A 22377-nucleotide genomic window follows, 5' to 3' on the forward strand; every position below is an offset into this window, starting at 1 on the left:
CTCAGATAATCAGAAAGGAATTACACTTTGTCTTTATTTTTGCGGTTTTGTCCTGTGCATCCTTATTGCGCTGCTTTAGTCTGGCTTTGTTGTTTCAGTTTCCATTAAAGTCACTGAAATGACCAAAAGTCAGCATCGTTCCTTACTAATATTTTATTGCTATATGTTTATGCTTTTGAAAACATACAACATCTGAACAATTATAAATTATTTTGCCATATCACCTGCATGGTTAAGAATGTTCAAAATTAATGAGAACAATTTATAAACCTGAGTGCCTGATACACAATATTTTGGGCAACACAAATATTCACTGATCTACATCACAGTCATTTGCAAAGTACCCCAGTAAGGACAAACCTTCCAATATTGTGCTTTTCAGTTAACATCTACCAGCTATTCATGGTCACACTTCAAGCTGTTACCTGAAATTGGAAAGATGGGCGTTGGAGGTGTGGATATTACTCGAGGGGATGTACTGTCCTCTAAATAAAAGTGTGCAGTCTGGAAACATTTTCTGGAAAGAAAAGAAAGCAATTTATACTACTTGCTGGTATGGACAATAAGACAACTTGAGCTGCTTAAAAATTATGACAGAAATCTCCAGGATTAAAACATAAGTGGATCTCTATACCTGTTTTTAAAAAACACAAGTATTAAAGAATTTTATAGCCTCCAAACTTGTCAGTTTTACCTGTACCAGATGCAGAAGAGCAAGGAGATTTGAGACATGCTGAAAGCAGAGATGATACTTGCAGCTGAGCCAAGTAGGAGGACACCTCAACGCCCTAGTCCCCCACTGCTGCGATGCCCCAGTGTGCCCTGCCTCCCAGGGAAGGACCAGAGTGGGAAAGAAGGTCTGTCCAAAGCTATTTTCACTCAATATTTAAGTGACCATGCTGTTCCAGGCATATGCAGCTGCTAGCAAAAGGCAGCAAGCTATGACCATGTAGCAGTGAAATTCCACAGTGGTAACATTTTTATGAAAAAAGGAGGCAGCTTTACCTTTGAAGTTTGATAATGCAACAATGACAGAGCAAAGTGAGGAAATAATGAGCATATAACCCAAGACAGGGACTGATTTTCTCTCCAACAGATACTAGCCTTGTTGGCGAGGGTTTTGAGAAGGAATGTATTTGGAGCCAACGACAACCATGACCTACAATGTCACCTGGATCTATTTTCATTCAGATAATAAGAGTAACATCTGGCAGGAGCACAGTGCAGACTACTGAGAAGAGCAAAGAACCAACTGCTGCTGAAAACTAATGCAAACTACCCTTAATTAAAACAATTTCGATGATTAAAACTGCTAAGGACACTCTTTGATGTGGGTCATTTCATTTATTTGAAATCTTACTCATGAGTGGTTCGGTTGAAATAGAAAGATCTGTTTGAGGGAAAATGCCAATCTTCCTTCCATTTAAAAGATTCCAGAAACAAGAAATTTATCCTAATGAGCTTTAACGTAACATTGTGTTCTTACAGGATACACTTCAGTTGCGGTATTTTCTCAATAATCAGTTCCCTGCATAGAATTCTTCAGTGGCTTCCCACTGGAATTAGAAAGCTTTCAGTGACTTCAGCAAGGGCTGTAAGACCCTCTGTGACCTGGTCCCCTTTTGCTGTAGCTGTTTCATCTCCAAGTCTCCCTCACCCACTAGGCTCTAGCCCTCACTGGCTCTTTCTTTCTCCCTCAAAGCAGCGCTGTCGGTATCACCTTCGGGCCCTGGCTTCTGATGTTCCCTCTGGCCATCTGCCTCCTTCCCATCACTTATGCATGGGCTCAAATGCCATTTCCTCCGAGAGTCCCTCCCTGACCACCTGAGCAAAAAGTACCAGCGCATCCTGCCAAGTCACTAATCTTCCCCCTTCTGTTTGCTTTGTGGCACGTACCAGTATCTGAAATACCTTATTTATACATTTGTTTATTTGTCTTTTATGATTTTAGTTGGTCCTCCCTCACTGGAAGGTAACTCCCCAAAAGGCAATGTACTTTGTCCTAACGCAGTGTCAAGAACAGTGTCCGACTTGTTGTAGGTGCCCTGAAATATCTGGTCAATGAATTTACGGCTGTATGTCTGAGTGGGACAAAATTATATTGTTTATTTACAACTTTAATGTCACAAGACGAAAAAAAATATTCAAAAGCAACGATGTGGATAGCAAAAACTAGCTTCCTGCTCTGACGGTATAAACCTTTGATAATCAAACCCGTGAGAACGTGCATAATTGGCAGAACATAAGAATGTCTTCAAGAGAGAACAGGTGGTGTAGGAGGAAGAGGAGCAAGTGAGGAGTCAAGCGTCAGAGGGACCCTGAGCTAGGTGCAGATCCTGGGAAGTGGGAAGAGTATGGAGGACTAATGACAAACGGGAGGGATGAGGGCCACAGGTGATTATGATAAAGAAACTATCCTACTGAAAGTCCACACTTGAGCAGAACTGACACCAGTCTGGAGCAGAAACAACAGGGCAAATGTGGCTTATCTGTGCGACTACAGATGTAGTATGTTCTGACACACTGATATGGAAACACTGGGTTTGATACCCACTTTTAAGATCACAAAATTAAAATCTCTTTGAGTTCCCCTAAAATCCAGTTCTATAAGCTGGTTAAAAGGTTTCTATTTATTTTTCATTGCATTTTAAAGTTGTAAGATGCCTTAAGGGACCTAGTGCAGTATCATAGCTGATACAAGAATCCCTTCCCCAGCATCTTTGACGTATAAAGAAGGTCTAGTATGAATACCTTCAGGGACAAGGGGCTCACTTCTTTCTGGGGACCATCTACAGTTACTAGACATTTCTTATACCAACCCAGAACGTAGTCCCTTGTAAGCATCTGCAAATGGTACACAAAGAGGAGGCTCTCCTATTCCAAGTAAATCCCACCAACCATAAGGTACTCAGCTGCATTCTAGACTCTCTTGCCTACCTGAGACTCAAATGAGATTACCTTAAAATTTCAAAACATTTGGGAGGGAGAGGTAGAATATATAGCTAGAGAAAGATGGATGGATGGATAGATAGATGGATAGAGGACATGTCTGGGAGAATGGGAAGAAGACATATAGGCATTGAAATTTAACACATTACTAGTATTCATTGTAGTATCTGGGTAAATACCAGCTCTATTCTTATCAGCTGTGTAATCAAATACTTGTTGGTTTTAGAAAACAAGTGGTCCAGTAATGTTACTTGCATTAATAAGTAACAAGGAAATGTATAAATCATGCCAATAAGTTTGTAAGTGGGAAAACTAAAATTAAAACAGTACAGGATGAATTCTGGATGAAAAGCATCTGAATTGGATTAGTTAGGTACACTTTCTAGTGAAGTCTTACCTAGGAAGCGACATTCTTCTTAAAAGACTGCATGATACTAAGAGGCCACCATGCTGGGTTGATAGCTACCTTCAGTGACCCACAGATTTGAATTTAAAATCAAGAGAGAATCCATATTGCTTCTCTTCCCCCCTCCAGAGCCAAAACAACTGTGTCTGTGGAAAGTTCTGTTTCACATTGCTTTTGATGGAGTGCTGCTTTGGTGTTTTTTAGATTCTAACTATTCAAAAAGCTTTCAAAAATTCACCCTCTGTCATCTTTAAAAAGAACGTTTAAAACATATTCCTTACGGAAGGAATTTTGCATCTTAGAAACTTACGATTTGGCTCATGTAAATTATACCTTAAAACATCTGGAAAATAATTTCAAAGCATGTTATTTAACGTATGACAAGATTCAGTATCCATGGTCCATCTGTTCTGTATCAGCAGTGAACGCCTTCGCGTCTATGTGCTAAGTGTTGATAACTGTCTCCTGCTAATTATCACTCAGCCATGATGAAAAAAGTGATGACTGTTTTAAACTTGTAGACATAGGTCCTATCAATCAATGTTAATCCGATTATTTAATTTACACCTTTTCATCACAGTATTTAGAATTAAAAGCTAGAAATGTGTAATTATTATTCCATTTTTGGATACTTATACAAATATGAAACAATATTCATCATGCTGTATTCATCACAGAAGCCCTAAAGAAAGTCTGACTGCAATCTTAAAGATGATCTCATGGACCCTCCCCCCAGCGGTAAAAAGAGGTCACTAATTCTTTGCTGGGTAAGTGTCTGGTCCAAGGTCATGTAGCAAATGTCAGGACGATATGGGAAAAGGGACCCTGATTTCATCACTTCTAATTTGTTCTATCTTCCTGCTACAACATGCTTTCCATCAAGATTTACACAAAACATAGGAGACCACCTTAAGTTAGGTAAATTAGACAAAAGAGAGGATTTACTATACCACTTTGAGATTACTTTTTCTCCTAAAAAATTAGGTTAGAGAAGTGTTTAAATACATAAACTGGAAAAATTTAGAAGGAAAGGACCATGTTATTATCAGGACTCTTATTGGTATGCCATTAGATTTGTAAACCTTTCTACAGGCTGCAGCTTCCACCAAGGTTTAGAATGTTTTCATATTGGCTAGTGAAATCATATTGCTTAAAAATGCAGCTACACTGGAATTTGAATAACTCTCACAAACTTTAAAGAACGCACTAACATGGTCATTCTGTAATTCAGCAAATTGCTAAATTATTATTTGCTGAATTACAAAATGCCCCTATTGCATTTGTATTACTGACCTAAGAAGTTACATTTTGAAGTGAATTGACTTCATATGGTTGTGAATCAGAGAGATATGAGTAACAAATCTTATAAGGATATGTGATAGTTAGATACAAAAATACATACATAAAACCATGAGTGCTCATGTTTTTAACTATTTCTGTACTCAAGTTATGTAAGTGTTATTTGTGAAGAAAAGAGAGACATTCGTGAGAAAAGAGAAACATTTTATCAATGAAAGTCAAATTAGTATTTTCCAACTTGTAATTTTATATTTTTTTCTCCACATTAAGTACAGATGAAATGACCCATAAATAACAGGAGATAAAAACCACTCCAGATTTGAATTTTCCATGAAATCTCAAATCATATTAAGTAAGACACTGATTTTAAAATTTGTAGAAAATAAACTTGGGATATTAAATAATCAGAGAGGAAAAGACTTATTCTACTTATTTCAACCTTGTGACTATAAACTATCTGACATCTTTATTGAGATTTATTCAAATGTTATTTATTATGAAGTAGAATTTGGTCCTATTTTCCCTCCTATTTTATATTTGTTTAACCTCATTTTCCATTAACTTCAAAAATTGGCTTGGCAGAGAAAATCAGATTAGATATAAAGCAGTAATATGAGCAAACATGGTATCGATGTGGCTAAGAATTTTGGCCAACAAGCCCTGTGGGGAGTAGGAAGAAAAGAAATATGAATTTTTGTTGAGTAAACATTTATGGACTAGGTACTGGATTCGTGGTATTGTTCTAAGCATAGAATCTTCTGTAAAAAGAGACACTGCAATAACAGAGATCGCTAAAGAAAATGGTTTTGTTTGCACCATGTTATGGACAAAACAGACCCCTAACCCATGGAGAGTAACAAAAGCATGATCTGTTCTCCATAGTCTGCAGTCTACTCTGTTCTGTCAAAGAAGGCAGATGTGAAATACAGGTGCTCATGTAAACATTCTATCTTAGCCACCAATGTGCAACCACATGCGGCTACAGGTCCCAGTGCCTCAGACCCAACCCCTCGTTCCTGCTTCCCAGTCTCCCCGCCTGCTGCGACCCTGCCTGTTACGTCTTTCTCCCTCTCTCCTCTTTCTGAATCCCATCCAGCTCAAGCCCTGTGTTTCACATTTACTCTGCCCATTCTGGCCTATCAAGATCCCTTGATATCTGACCATTCTTAGCACTAGAGATTTCGGCTACCATGCATACATTGTTGGGTAATATACATTTTTCATGGAAAATTCTTTCTTCTTAATAAGCATAAATTTCTTGACAGCAAGGACTCTCATTCATTTGTTCATTCATTCACTTAAAAACTTTTCTTAAATTTTTATTTATTTATTTAATCTTTTTTGGGGGAGGAGGTAATTAGGTTTATTCACCTATTTACTTAATGGAGGTACTGAGGATTGAACCCAGGACCTCATGCATGCTAGGCATTCACTCTACCACTGAGCTATACCCTCCTCAGCATTCATTTACTTTTTCTACTTTCCCATAGTAGTTAACATAGTACTAGGCATATGGGAAACAATAAATATTTTTGAAAACAGTAAATATTTTTGAATGAACTAAGAGAATATACTTTGGAATAACACAAAGAGAGGTGATATGAACTTATAGAAAGATGTTGCTAAACAGAAAGGAATTATAAATCTTCTGAACAAAATTCTCTTTTATTTAAAAGTAGAAAGTACTAAGCTATGTCCTTTCTTAGTTTGCAGATAGGACTTCTTGAATCATCACAAAGTCTTTGTTTTCCAACAGACTGTTATAACAGTTAAACTGATTTGCACTGTGCCCTTAGTAAACTTACCAATTTGCAGAATGCTCTGCTTGCTATAGGATGGGAAGCTTATGATGGGTGCAACGTTCCTTGTCCTTTAAAGGTTTTAACAGGATACTGATAAGAATGAAGCTATCTTTCATCCACAAGGCAAATTCTAATGAATTTAAAAATCCTACGCATCTTAGTCTAGTCTATTTTCTAGTTATACTTATATTCCAATGCTTGATTTTTGCTGTTGTACACGGGTTAGCATTTTTTGTTATCAGTATGCAGTTGATATGTATCTTATACAAAATCCACTGCTATAAAATTTTTTATTATATCAAAAATCATGTTTTCCAAAATAATACCTTTTAAAGTTATGACAGTTGGAGCATTTAAAGTGAGAAGTTTAGATTTTTGTCAAATGCTATGATAATGTTTGAACGCTAATTAGATTAACATGAATGTGCAACTGTCAAAATACTGCATAAACGTTAACGGAAGCTAAACTTCCTCCCTTTTACTCTTAATTGTTTGACAGAAGTGTGACGAATAATCAAATCTTTTATTACTATATCCTTGGATTTACAAATTCACCTTATTCAGCTAGCTGGATAAATTCATGGTAGCTCTCAAGTAAAAGACATTTTGAATATGCTTTGAAGAACGTTCAGGTAACAAACAGGCAAAATCAGAGCTCTATGAAACATACAGTTCCTCAACAAACACTCAACTTACCTCCAGTAGATGAGAATACCCACAAGAACCACTAGACAGATAAAAGTCAGGGCTGACACGATCACGAGGGGTATAACTGCCTTCTTCTCGGATTCCAACCCCTCAGCTAGACCAACGCGAGACTCATGGCTACTATTACTGGCCTCTGTAGTCGGAGAAAATCGAGAGAGTTGACATTTTAAGCTGTAGGAAAAGTATATTTTTCAGTCGAATAACTGCAACCTTCATTGCTTTTGCTTACCTTTAAAATTTCAACTTTATGAAGCAACGAATGTCTGTGATTCTACTGCTAATTTAAGTAACACAAAGTTTAAAAAGTAAGGCAGGCTATACAGTTGCAAAAAAAAAAAGTCACGGGTATGAGATGTGCAGTGTGAGGAATACAGGCAATCACTACGTAGTATCTTTGCATGATGACATATCCTCACTAGACTTTCCATGGTGATCAGTTTGAAATGGATAGAAATACTGAATTACTATGTAGTGGAGCAGGGATTGACATAGAGTGGTAGATCAACTATATTTCAAAAACAAATGAACAAATAAACTCAGAAAAAAAAAAAGGTAAGGCAGGCTTATCGGAGCTGAAGAATTATAATATCCCAACAAAGATTTACACCCAGGAAAAGGTGCCGGCTGTGGCAACAAATGAGCATAATATTGCCTTGAAAAGCTTGTTAGAAGGGAAATGAAAGTATTAAAATAAGAAAACGATTCAGTTTTTAAATCAAATGATCAGGAAAAACAATGCTACTTACCGAATCACCATAGATAATCTCGATTTTCCAAAATTAATTGTAATGGAAAGTATTTTTAACCTCACAATTAGGTAAGTAATTAGGAGCAATTAGTAATTTCATGAAGACAGAATCAGGATAATGCTTTTTACATTAGGATAAACCTTCATTCCAGTGAACCAAAATTTAAATGTAAGTTGCTTTTAAGACATTATTTTGAATACCCTTCTTACCAACTGTTTTTCTCTGCCAAAAATAAAAATCCTATTGCATGTGAATTGAAGGAATGCCCAGATCTAAGAAATTCTTTTTATATATGCAAGTGTCAATTATGAAAAAGTCAAAATTGTGTCTTTAGGTTAATTTTAAAAGGTGGCAAATAATGATTTTTGTGACCAACCAGGAGCATTATTGTTCTAGCACTTTGAAAATCACTGCAACTGGAACTATCCTTCCAAATTGTTTAAAAAAAAAAAAAAAAAGGATTCAGAACTGCAGGGTGTCAGTGGCCAGTCACAATTCTTCCCTTCTACTTTGAGGCGTGTGCAGTGGGAAACCAAGATGACTGAACATTAGAACTGTTCTACCATGATGACACGCTGACACTGCTACAAAGTAACAACCCTTATCCTGTCTACCTGTAGAAGTTCTGGAAGAACTAAATTTAAGTTCCTCATCAGACTCTGTGTCGCTTTCTACACGTCTGGTGCATTTGGTACTTTTATACCAAGTTATCTTACTATTAATGATACGAGACAATAGCAATCAATTTAAATTGAAAACATTTAAGAACAAATTTGAGAGTCACAAATTCATCAATACAGTATTGAAATATACTTAACTGGAGAGAACTTAAGATTTTAAATGATAGCTTCCTTCTATAAGGAGAAATGATGCAGAAAGGGTCAAGAATTTAATCCACTTACATAGAAAATATATCAAAGGAGTATAAATGACACTCAGATTTCCCAAGATGTTTGTTTTCATGACTGCGGAAGCATGTTAGAAAAAAGCGGAATTCAGAAGTGTGACTAAAAAATCATAAAACTGTATGAAAAGTGGGACTATTGTAAGTCAACCGATCCCCGAGCTGTAGTTAATAGTCTCGTGAGAGAAGGCTGCACTTCACCTTCTATCATGTTAATCATACGCTCTGGTCATGACATCCTGTGGTGAGGCTCATGTAGAGGTCTATGTCATCTGATGGTGAAGGCACTGATATTTCTTTATGAAACTTAGGAAAGCAAACTGATTTACACACGATTGTCTTCTCATTTTTTGTATTGTAACTCTTGTTACCTAAATGGAATGTTCATGGTTAATAAATGAAATAATCCACTTAGTGCAGTCCCTGGTAGCTAGAAATTACAAATGGAGGTTAGCATTATTATCTACTTCAGTCATTCTTGAAGTATGCTCCCCAGAACAGTGGCAGCAGCATCACCTGGAACTTACGAGAAATGCACATTTCGGACCCCATCCCAACCATACCAAATCTAATGAATCAGAAACTCTGCAGGTAAGACCCAGCAAGCTCTGTTTTAACAAGCCCTCCAGGTGATTTTGATCCACATTAAAGTTTGAGAACCAATGATGTACATTAACTTATATACAAAGTGAACTTAGTTAATTATTTAGGTCTTTGATGACCACAAATATTTGTTGCAATATGTATACAGGTATATGAGCATATATATGTATGTATCTAGATATATTTGCATACATATATATGAAATATGTCTGATCAAATATGCAATACATATGTAAGATATATAACAAAATATATAACAAATTATCATACGGATTTATCACACGCACTATATACACTCACAAACACACACATATGCACGCACACATTGTCTTTTGTACAGACTTTTCTCATAAGTTCTCTGGGAGGTTGGATTTTAAAATAAACCTTTTAATTGAGGAGTTAGAATGATAAATCCATGGTAATTACACATTCTGAAACCGAGGTGTTTTATACAAGGTGAGATTCCACATGAAAGTACAGACAATCACCTGGCTGCTTTGCATACTATAATGAGCAGCTACTTGTATTGATTTTTAAATTCAATAATTAGGGCTAAAGTATTTTTCTGATATGACTCCATAGTGTATATGGGTTACCTAAATGATAAGAATCTACTACTAGATGATTAGGAAGATTAATTAAGATTAATATTTAAAAATACATTTTGAGAATAGAACAGTATAATTTTGGTATTACAAATTAAGCATTGCATATATTCTGTTGTCCTCAATCATGAAAACGTAGTCTCTAGAAGCCGGACACCAATAGTATGTTTCCAGTCTCAGTTTTGTACTAACTCCCTCTGGGACCTACGTCAAGCAATCTTTGGACCTCAGTTTATGGACTCATAAATTGCAGATACTAGTATCTGCCTTATCTATATTGTTTTGAGGAACATGTCTTGTAAATTATTCTACATTCTAGAAGTAGATGATAAAATGGTAAATTTCAGAATTAGTCTATATGCATTTAATAAAGAGGCATATTCAATTATTGGATAAGACAGACTACATAGGATTTTTTACAGAGATAGCTTTAAAAACAGGCAACAATTTCGCCCTAAACCTGTTTGATCTTATTTACGTCATTAATTATGTTACTTGATGACGTTAGACGTCATATCGCATTTTCTCCTCATCAGTGGGAGAACACACCTTTTAAATAAATCTGATTCGAGAGTGGAAGACAAATTGCTAAGTTTTAGTCAATTCTAGGTTTGGCATTTTGCAATATATAAAGTCTTTCCATAACAGCATAATCTAGCAAGAACATGTAGATGATGTCACTTACCTAGTAAGATAGAAAATTGGATGAGTTCCTGATGCTTCCCTTTAAAATAGATCTAATAAAAATTTTAAAACTACAAGTACTGTAATTGAAGTCAGATAACAATCTATATATATGGCAACACTAATGAATATGGTGACCCAAGAGTTTATGATTCATTTTCACATAACAGAGGGTAAGTGTTTAAACTGGAGTGCAATGTTAAATTGGTCTCAAGTCAGAATGCAGAAAAAACTTCTCTATCAAAATGTACAACCTTTTAATTGATGCTGCACTGAAGGAAAAGCATACAACTAATTCAAGGGAAATTACACAGAGGAAAAACATCCTAATGAGATTGGTGTCTACGTTCTGGATTTTAAATATCCACTTTTATGCAATAAGAGTGTAAGATGTTACTTCAGCCTATCTTTTGAATTACCACTGAGATTTAAATATTCTCATTGTTAATTTAAAAAATGTCTTAAAATTTAACAAAAGCAAATTATAAAACTCATGATCAATGCAATGAAATCATCTAGTATTTCGCCTGCTTCAGGGTATTGAATTTCCCTTTTTTCCCCATTGGCATCTAATGCCAACATCTGTATTACATACGCTGCAAGTAATCTGCTCGAAGAGACATCTGGCAGATAAATTCATCTGCTTAAAATACATTAACAACTGGAATGCATTTCTACAGAAAATGCTCTAGTGTTGTACATCTTGTCATATAATACTTAAACATACCATGCATATTAATGCTCGTTATTTAACTTCTTGGAAAGCTGTACCATAGCAAGTAGGAAGCAGAATGTATTTTGTGAGTTCACACTGCCCTCTTTAGGCAACATTAAGGTAATCAAAGGCAATTTTTAAAAAATTAAAACCTTAAAAAAAAAATCTTACCGCTAACTCTCAAAACTTAGCAAGAGAACTTTTTTTTAAAGCTCCCAAGCTGATGCAGATGTGCAAATTACCTAATTCCTTTCCACTGGATGGGTCAGAGAAAGGTGCATATATCATATTACTATCAGAGTTTATAATTCATTTTCTACTTCGATAGAATTAGTTTACAACTTATTTTGGAATATAAGTAAACATTAAAATTAAAATCATCTAAAACACACGCCAATCTATTATTTAAAAAGCAGCATACTAAAAATGTATTATGCACACAGAATTGCTCCATGTAACAGGTATCTTGTAGAATATGAAAAAAAAATTGACAATAAATAAAAATCACCTTATCTCTTTTAGAGAGAATTGAATTAAGGCCCAAAACATGTTGAGTATTCATTTGAAATAATGAATAAAATCGGACTTTAAAAAGTGTAAATTGATTTGTAAATATCTTGATTTAAAAAAATGATGGTCATTTTACCAAATTTCTCTCTCCATGATTTTTCTATTTTTTGAGGACGCAAGCCATCACAGCTCAATCTATCCTTTGGATCCATAACTAACCTGCCTCTGAAATGTTGAACACTTCTGAGTGCCCGCTAGTTACAGTTGGTGTCGAGGACTGTGGGGGTCCAGGAGTCTTTTCTGAGTCACCTGCTTCCGGGACCCCATCACCATCTCTTTCAATAACATCTGGAAAACTGAAATCTGTGGAAGTCTCGTTATCATTAAGGCTATCTGAGGCAGCTTGCCCTGATCCACTCTCTTCATCACTTGTGAGAACTGCCCATGCTTTAGACTCTGAGGTGAAAGGAGGCAGGGCATTCCCAGTCTGAATGTCATTTTCCTGTTTTCCATCATCGTGCTCTGGGGGTGGCACATTTGCTGTTGCTGGTTTATCAGTCTGACTGTCTGATATTACACCTGTAGCTTTATTTTCCTCTTCAGATTTCTCAGATAGTGAGTATGAGATTGGGTTATTCTGATCCACAAGACCGTTTTCCTGGCTGGCTGAATCATTCATTACCTTTTCCTGTGATTCTCTATAGGAGAAGCATGACATGCACTTATTTATGGATAAGCCACCTCTATCTCTGTCATCATAATCATCATCATCGTAATCATCACTGTCACCATTGTCACCACCACCCACTAAATCGGCATCAGATCTGGCACTCTGAATCAGCTCCGAAGTTGTTCTAGAAGGAAACAGCAACTTGGTTGTGGTTACAGAACCATCTTTGCTGGGAGAAACAGCTGTAACGGAAACATATTCATACACATTTCCTAAGGGAACAGAACGATCAGCAGTTACAACTGTAGGAACGCCAGCCAATACCTCATCAGAAGCAGGACCCTTGGTGGAGGTGAAGACTTCATCAGAATAAATAAACGTGTTTATAAGTGTATCTGGGTGTGCATCAGCTGATAAGACAGGGGTAGCAAATGCATGCTTTCCTTCTGGGGGAAAGGCAGGGTTAAGCTCCAAATTGGCAGTTTGGAATAACGCATCAGTACTGTACAAGGAGGGTACCACTTGCTGGGAACTTTCACTTTTAGGCAAAACTGGTTCAAAATATTTCTCACTTGCATAAGAAATGGTTAAACCTTGAAGTGAAGCAGCGTGCGTATTAGAAGTAGGCGATACACCAGAGACCGGTACAGATGCAGAGGGCTGCGTGTTTTCACTTGAAGCAGAATCTGATGCCATGAGATGCAATGCTGTTGAACTAATTTGATCAACCTTGGGGGTTTCAGCCAACATTGGGTCACTAGGCACAGCTGGAAGAGCAGTTCTAAGCAACGTGTCAACAGCAGAAGCCCGAAAGGAAGGCTGCAGCAACGCTTCAGTATTAAAAGAAGCTGAGGGCTCATAAAATATGAGCTGGGTTGAAGGAGATAACATCTCACTAGAAGCAGGGTCAGCGGAGGCTGGCTCTGAGTTTGCACTAAGCACAGGTTTAAGTGAAGTATCACCAAATGCTTGAGATACAGCATGTGAAGACTGAACTGAAAAGTTATTTTCTGGAACTTGACTAATCTCATGATCAAAAACCTTAGTAGTGGGATAAGCAAGCAGCCCTGGAAGTATGCCCTTTGTGCTAGAAATGGAGACAGGGGACTCCTGTAAAGACGCATTCGGCTTATTTACATGATCATACAGGTCAGGCAAGACTGTGCTTCCAGAATGGTAAGCCAGCTCACTGAAAGGAGAAATTTGCTGTTCAGTCTCATTGCCACGTATTATCTCACTTTTAGAAAGCCGCTTGTTATCATCACCAGACAAAGGTGTTGGATGTGTAAATTCGGCTACAAAAACAGTTGAAGACACGTTAAGACCATCTGTGTCAGGTAAAAGAAACTCTCTATCAGAGGAGGCTCCAGACCACTCCCCATCACCAGAGAGGCCATGAGTAGGCAGTGGCAACGACGTGGTTGGGGTTACTAAGGAAGACTTAGGCATCGGTGTGTGGCTAGGGCTGCTAAAGAGGGAAACCTGAACAGAATCCTGCACAGGTACTGCAGAACCGTAAGGAACAGTGAAGAGGTGTTGGGAGCCCTCATTATTAGTTAAGGCATAGGAAGGTTCAGGCCCTGAAGAACGTGCATGCATCACGGCCTCACTGCTGGACGGTTCAACTTGAGAAAACATAAGCGTTTTATAAAGGACACCAGGTTCACTACCGCCAAATTCCACGGTCTCTGAAGCAGCACGAGCAGTGGTCTGATGTGACAGCACATCAGAGTACGGAGCAAGGCTGGGCTCTAACAGCGCATCACCCCCAGCCACTGGCAGAGAAGCATGCAGGGACACCTGATCACTCTCAAGAGCTGAAGTGACGTGTGGAAGGATTTCAGAGACTGTATACACATGGCGAAGCAATTCACTACTGAAGGAAGCAGAGGAGAATGGAAGCAAAGGCGCACCGTCATAGGAAGACAGGATGGATTCAAACGACACACCGACACTGGGAAATACAGGCGTAGCATGCAAGGCCGAATCACTACCTGAAGCAGCAGGGGTAGTGTTGAGGATCTGATTGTCAAGCAACAAAGGGGTGGCTAGAGGAAAGACGTCACTACTGTAGGAAGGTTGAACAGGTGTCTCACCGTTGTAGACTGGCTGGGTTGTCTGCGAGTGGACCCCGTGGACGGTGGGGATTGAATCATGCTGTCCGGAGGACGGGGTAAAAGCATGAGGAGTTACCTCCGTTGGGAAGGACGCAAAGGTAGGATAATGTGGCATGTCCATATCCGTGAGCGAGGGGCCCTGTGACACCAGGGGGCCCGGGGAAGAGGACTCGGCGGTCTTCTCGGGTTCCTCAGTGTCTGTCTCGGTGTCATTAGTCTGGGGAAAGCCCTCTCTACCTGATCCAACATCAGGCTGTGTCGTCACATCTGTGGTATCAGGAAACCACACGTTTTCATCAAGGGAAGGGTCCCCGAGAGACTCCTCCGAACCTGAGGACGCTGAATCTTCGGAAGCATTTCTCGTAGATGCTGGTACAAGGACATCGTATGTGACTGCCTCTGGGTTTTCTGAAGAAGTTTCATAGCCGTGGGATCTGTTCTCAGAGATGAACGGCACAGCCGAAGTTGCAGGACTGGAGCCTGAAGAATCATCAGCTCCCGTATCGAGCTTGAAACTGGTCAATAAACTCTCTTCCTCACTGATGTCAGTAGATGCCTCTGGAGATTCCGTTACAGAAACCGTATGGAAAGATTCCACAGTCCCAGACAAGTTCATCTGTGGAACTCGGACAACACCATCACTCAGAGAGGCTGAAGTGTCTTCCAGAGTGAGAGGTGGCAGCTGGGTCACAGGGCGTGAAGTCAAAGGGACACCTTTTTCTGGGGCTAGTTCAGTGACTGGTTGGGAAGTGGAATCTAAGGATGTGTTGGGAGTACCACCCTTTCCAGAGAATTCACTTCCTCTCGTTGGGGACCGGTTAGTCTTGGCTTCATTGTACTTAGCCCCTCCTCGGTTGTAGTTTGTCGTGGTAGGAATCTGGGGTTCCTTCCTCCTTATTTGGTTTGTGGCACTGTCTCTATCAGGATTCACAATGGTGTCTTCTTCAATGTCTCTTCCCTCTTCTTCCTCCTTTGAAAAGCAAGTAAGATTTAATGGAATATCTGGAAACATGAGAAAAATGAAATCTTAATAATATCTTATACTGCATTATACTGCAAATCTTCACTTGTGGGATCTTGGCAACTTCTCATAAAGCACCACCCTATCAAACCCACATCTCAATTCTATAACCTTTATTATCTACCCTCTAGGAAAAGTAATTAAACTCAATGAAAACATCTTATTTATGTCTGCTTTTGATTTAGGGACGGAAATAATGAAATGAATAGATATCACAGCTTTCAAAAGAAGAATACGCCGTAGTTGTATTTACTTATCGAGCGTGTTATTTCACATGGTATTTATTTTCTTGTTCTTATATTTCTCTGTTCAGTTCATCTGGCAACAAGCTAAACAGCCATTAGATTCTTGTAATGTGAAATGGCAATGAAGCAACTTACTTCAAACACCAAAGTAGGTGTATATGCAGAATGCTTCATTGTATATATTCAGAATAAATCACAACTTTAAGCCATCATAAGAGGAAGGTTTAGGACTAGAAGAGGTTTTTGTTTTGGTTTGTCATTTTGTTTTAAACACTTTCCCCTTAGGATTTAACCTTAGACCTAGGGGGAAATTTTAAAGACAGCTTGTAAAAATATGCTTCTAGTCCTAGCCCTTTAAATTTGTTTCCTTTCAAAACATCATTCAGGTGACATCTTTTGTGAACATTTAAGTCACTGTAATGGTCCAGGAGTGATCTGGCCAGAGGTCAACCAAAATCCATGCTTTCCGTTTGTTTTCTTAACTGCACATCTTGTGTTTAATCAGATGCTTAGAAAACTAAATTGCCAAATGTATCAAAATATGATACGTTTAGTCCACATGGGACATGATTTTGTCAGTTTATTAGCACTGTCATCTGTTAGATCTTTCAAGGTCATGTCCCTTAAAAAAAAAAGAAAGAAAGAAAAAATTGATTGAGTACAAATTGTGAGAATTTGACCAACATCAGTAGAAAGAATCTGAATCTTAAACCATGTGTGCTCACGAGCTTTTGTCTTGCACACATAGAAAGCTGCTCTGCACGAAACACAAGCTTTCAAGCATCATGCAGTAACGACTGCATCATTATCCAGAGCTTAATTATTTAGTTGGTTTTAAGAATTTTTTCTTTTTTACTTCAAGGCATATGTGACAACTCTGAGAAAGGAGTCTGCTTTTATGATCCGGATGGTGTTAATGCTGAAGTGGAAATTCTCCAGAGTTTTGTTAAGGATCAATGTGAAGCAAATCTGGATATTGGTCTCATTTTCTGGTATCCCTTCACACTCACGTTCTACCAAGATTTTCTAACTTTTTTTCCTGCTCTATTCAAACCTTCATTTTCTTTTTTTTAAAAAAAATATTTATTGAATGAACAAATGACTATTTTTCATGAATATTTATTTAGTTTTTAAATGGAGGTAGTGGGGATTGAACCCAGGACCTTGTTCTTGCTAAGCATGTGCCCTATCACTGAGCTAACTCCTCCCTGCCAAACCTTTATTATCTTCTCTTCTTATCCTCAGCAGATGGCTTTCCTGTTTACAGAGAAAATAAAAGTCACAGACAAAACCACCCCTTTCCCTAACATTAAAATACCCAAAACAGACCAACCAGATTCACCCTCTCATCCTGTAGTAACTGAGGTGTTCCCCTTCCTTTCTAATTCCTACACTTGTGTTTTAAATCCTTTCTCTATTATCTTTTCGGGAACTGAACACAATTGAGTACTTCCCTCTATTTCGTGTTTTCAATTTTGTTTTCTCTAATGGATCATTCTTATCAGCTTAAACTCAAACCTCCTCTACTTAAAAGGAACATAAAGGCAAATCTCTAATTCAGCTTCTAGTATTCATTCTACCTCTCTCCTCTTCACGGGAACATTCCCAGAAGACACGTCTTCTATAGTTCCTATGATCTGTCCATCTCCATCAAGTCCCACAATAACATTGCTTCTCTTCCTCTTTGCTTACATTCTCACACAAACACACTTTATCATTCTCTTATTGTAAGCTATGCAGATTTCTATAAAATTTTTCTTAAAACATAAGTTACTCACCTTTTCTTCTGTCAGATCTTTTGGGGAAAAAAAACCCTATACACATATTAAACACACATATCCCTTTCACTGCTTTTTTTTTTTCTAGCAAATTTTAGACTGTGAGGTTCAGATACCTCTCAGGATCTGACGAAGGTGATGGACCATTCATTAATCCTACTCAACTAAGTCTTGTGTGTCTCTATGAGGTCATGTTGTCTTGTGTCAACATTTCAATAGAGTACACGATTCATGCTCTATGATTATTTTAGACATATCTGAAACCCCAAATATTTTAATGGATACAGTTTCTTCTAACTGCTTATGGAGTTACTGTGAATTTCTCTTCCATTCCGGTTTTGATCTGTATCACACCTGTTATCCCTCACAACTTCTATTTAGAAATGTTTATTAAAAAGCCTTGATCACACTGGAGACACTTTGTCTTTCACAGTCATGCATTCCTATTGGAAGAGGATCTGAGGAATATTCCTCAAACTATTCATTTCAGTATTTGGGTATAAAACCATTACAGACACATTCCAGGTATGTGCCAACCTCTATCATTCATTCCTGCATGAATCAATGAAAGTGAATAGTGTTATGGACTGTTTGTGTTCCCCCCCCAAATTCATATGTTGAAACCCTACACCCCCACTCTGATGGTTTTAGAAGGTAGGGCCTTGGGAGATCACTAGTATCAGATGAGGTCATAAGGTGGAACCCTCATGAATGGGATGAGTGACCTCATATTAAGAGTCTTGACGGAGATTGCTTCTGCTCTGCTCTCCACCATATGAGGATGCAACAAGAGGTCTACAGCCCCAAAGAGGGCTCTCATCAGAACCCAGCAGTGCTGGCACCCTGATCTCAGACCCCTAGGCTCCAGAACAGTGATCAGAACCCAGCATTGCTGGCACCCTGATCTCAGACCCCTAGGCTCCAGAACGGTGAGAAATAAATTTTTGCTGCTTATTAGCCACCCAGTTCATGGTATATTTTCATAGCAGCCCGAACTAAGACAAACCCTATGATTTGTAAGTAGAATTTCCTTTTCCTGCCTTTGACTTGATTCTGGCAGTCATTTCTAGGTATAATCATATCCACATGCCTGTGCACACGTGTGTGAATGCAAACACACACACACACACACACAGATACCTTTAGTTGAATTCTGTGAACTCGTGTTGAAATATGGATTGATCATTTTAGTAAAAGAGTTTTTGTAAGAGAGAATTATCTTAAGATAAAAAATTAATTGAGGTAATTACACATGTGATAACGCAACTTAATTGCTATTTATTGCTAGATAACAGCATCAGTTTCCACACATTATCAGCTCATACACATGCATGTACTTACAGACACATCCACAGTATCACTAACAATAGCACCTGGATTCAACACATCATCTCAGTTATAATGAGTAACACATTTGGGCTTAGGAGGAAATATGAATACAGTCACTTTCTCTCTTTTGTAAGAATTAAGACAATGCTAAAACTTATAAATATTCTTAAATGCCCATTTACATAAAGGACCTGGTGCCAGCAACAGACATTTATAATATAAATAGTCCAAACACAAATGATCAGATTAAATGGGCAAAAGAATATAAACAATTTATACTTTGGCTCATATTTATTACTGATCTATCAATCATTGGTTAAGTTGGTTAAAAATAAGCTGTAGCAATATTAAGAATTGCTTAAATATTATTTTAGACTTTCAGAAACATTTTTATACTAAAAATTCCAATTTGTGGTATAGTTCATAGCTATGTTTATTTTTAAAGTTCATTTTTTCATTATCAAACCTTTTCTATCTCTTTTTAAAATTGTATCAATTAAAGTGTCTTCCAACTTCTCCGTAAACAATCATGTATATTAATTACATGTTTATCTACAAAGCTCAGCAACCAAACCCACAAACAATGAATAATATAACACGAACTTTTTATTAATGCAACATCTGAAACCTAACCAATAATTCAAAATAGACTTTTTAATTTTAAAGCAATTGAATAAAAAATAGCTATGATACCTTAATTATTTCTTCAGTTCCAATTAATTCAGGAAAGAGGTCAAGTTCTACAAAATTAAAAACAAAATTATTAAAATTTTTTTCAAATATTTCAGCCTTATGGGTCTACTGTCGGATGGAAAGAGGAAAAGGGACTGTTAGCTTGGAAAATACAGAATCACTCCAAATGAAAATGTCAAATTTCAGTTCTCAAGACTACTGAACATTACATAACAATACCTAAACCTCTATGAAACTGCATTCAAAATCTTCATCTCTATCTTCCACTCCAGCCCTCTTTCCTATTCTCACCCCCAATGTACCTGAAGCTAAGAAAGGAGAGGGGCCAACAGTAAGGCTGATATTACTGGTTGTAAAAAAAAACCCAAGTAATCTTTCATCAGTGTAGACTCACTTTCAGTCTTAGTATGGCTGATAAAAGCATAGTTGGGGAAATGCCAGGGATCTGGGGAGAACTGGTAGATTCATTTTCTTATTCAACTACTTATTCCTTAAGTTCCTCTTCTGACTGAAGGTCAAGTAATTCTTTCTGTTCTGCAGACTTGGGCTCATATCTGTTTGTACACAGGGTGCTGGACCAGGTAAAGTGAATGTTTTCCAGCAGGTCCAGCCTGGATCGGCAGCAGGAAGGACTGACCAGACTGAGTCCCATGCCTTCTTCCCAGGAACACTGAGCGAATGCTGTCTATGCAAAGAACCTAACAACCAGGAAGGATTCAAGTCTGTTTTTCCCAACTGACCAGAATCTGCACATTTCTAGTCCGTGGATATTTCAATCCTAAAACAAGACCTGTTAGTCAATGGTAGGAAAGGTAAGGAGCTGGTTCTCTCTCCAACAAGGAACCTAGCCTCACTGCCAAATTACTGAGGGGCTAGAGGACCACTTTTCCTTACTCTGCATTCAAGGTGCCTAGATAATCTGGAGGATGGGAGAGAGGGTGACGGTGAGGGCTTGAGCATTATCACAAAGATGTCCTTCTCACTCCTATTATTTTAGAGGCTCTTTTTCCATCTCCAAAGTTTATGCTCGTCACTATCCTAATACTGCTTAGGTTCTATTTTTCATGCCTCTATAGATCCTCAAACCTGGGAAATGCATACGCTATAGAATTTTCAGACAGAAGATAACTGAACTAACATTAAATATTTATCAACCCCAGGCCTGTTTTACAATATAGACTTACTGAGTTTATTTTTTACCATAAAATTTCTTGGTGTTAAGAAATGTAAAACCATAAAATATAGTTAAATGCCTGAATTCTACTTAGAAGAGAATTTAAGTAAAATGGCGAAGTCAGTCCAACCCCAGGAGAATTTAGATAAAATTAATACTCTTGACTATTTAGCTATTTTAAAGTTACTTACCCTGGACAATTTTCGGTGCTATAAAAATGAAAATATTCACTGGAAAAAAAAATCAGAGCTTTAAATTTTTAACTCTCAATTATTATTTTTTTTTGTTGTTGTTAAAATTGGCCATGAAGGAGTTTGGACACTGTTATTTGGGTCATTAGTATTCTTGTTCTATTTTTATCTCTATGAAACCTTCCCCCCCACACACACTTTTTCATGCTCTTTTCTCTTTATATTTTCAAATTAAAGTGACCTCAGTAGTCTGAAACAGCTGTGTCTCTATAACCTCTCAAGAAACCCATACAAGTGAATTTAAAAATGAGATGTCACTGAACTGTGAAAGACAAATAAAAAGAACCTTCAATATGATTTTCTAGAAACTACAATTAGAGAAGTTCATGCATGGGAAATCCTTCAAATTCAGCATGAGACAATACATAATTTTACTGAGAAGGCTTTTAAATGGAGACACTCTTTTTCATGTATTTTAAAAATACTTTAATGTTAGTAAGGGCAAATCATAATCAAATACTTGCTAGTGATACCTACATTGTATGTATCATATATTGTGTATTTCTCTGTTAAGAGGCTACAGAAAACTGTCTCAATGATAGTCCATTCTCTTCAACATGCTTAAGGAAGTGTTTAAAAAATTTTTTTAAATGGCCTAACTTCACCTAAATTCATACTTTTAATAAACAAAAGTGATTTTCTTATTAACTGTCAGAGGTGGGGTGGGGTAGACATAATTATCACACTGAGAACTGGTCTTTTCTTTCAGTATTCTCTGTGTGTATTGCATTTGATTAACTTTCATCCTTTAACCAGAGCATAATTTAACTATACAGATTACATAACTTAACTATTAAGTTAACATAGATAGTTGTACCCAGTCATTCCCTCTACAGGATATCAGAATCAGTGAGTTCCACTGGTAACTGTTTTACTATTTACTGCAATAAGAATTAAGAAGTTTCCTTTGGGTGGTTGTCCTAGGCCCTGGATGCAGAACGAATGGACTCAAGCAGCCTTTACTCCCTCTTGGTTTCATGGTGCTCTCGTGGGTAAACACCCCAACTATGGATGCCTTCATGTTGGTATGTAAAAACCCACTCCGAAGGACCTTCATTCTGGTTTCCTACCAGACTTAGATCATTTGAACCAATTGAAATTCTGGGGTTGCCCTGGAACACTTCAACAGCCCCACTCCAGATAATCCAGAAGTCTTTTGCTGAGC

General features: G+C 37.6%; 1 protein-coding gene across 4 annotated transcripts in view; it reads right to left on the bottom strand.

Moving 5' to 3' along the window:
* The window catches only part of PTPRZ1 (protein tyrosine phosphatase receptor type Z1), a 163062-nt gene that overhangs the window by 26785 nt on the left and 113900 nt on the right, over positions 1–22377 (bottom strand). For 2 of the 4 annotated variants that reach the window (XM_006183862.3, XM_006183861.3), the window contains exons 11-14: positions 19788–19834; positions 14701–15691; positions 7153–7297; positions 426–517 (exon numbers count right to left, since the gene is read on the bottom strand). In XM_006183862.3, the coding sequence (XP_006183924.2) occupies positions 426–517; positions 7153–7297; positions 14701–15691; positions 19788–19834 (1275 nt within the window). Of the gene's footprint in view, positions 1–425; positions 518–7152; positions 7298–12153; positions 15692–19787; positions 19835–22377 lie in introns of all 4 variants that reach the window. The other 2 variants (XM_014558518.2, XM_006183860.3) reach the window with 1 other exon arrangement.

The sequence above is a fragment of the Camelus ferus genome, chromosome 7 (genome assembly GCF_009834535.1).
Source record: "Camelus ferus isolate YT-003-E chromosome 7, BCGSAC_Cfer_1.0, whole genome shotgun sequence".
Classification (NCBI taxonomy): Eukaryota; Metazoa; Chordata; class Mammalia; order Artiodactyla; family Camelidae; genus Camelus; species Camelus ferus.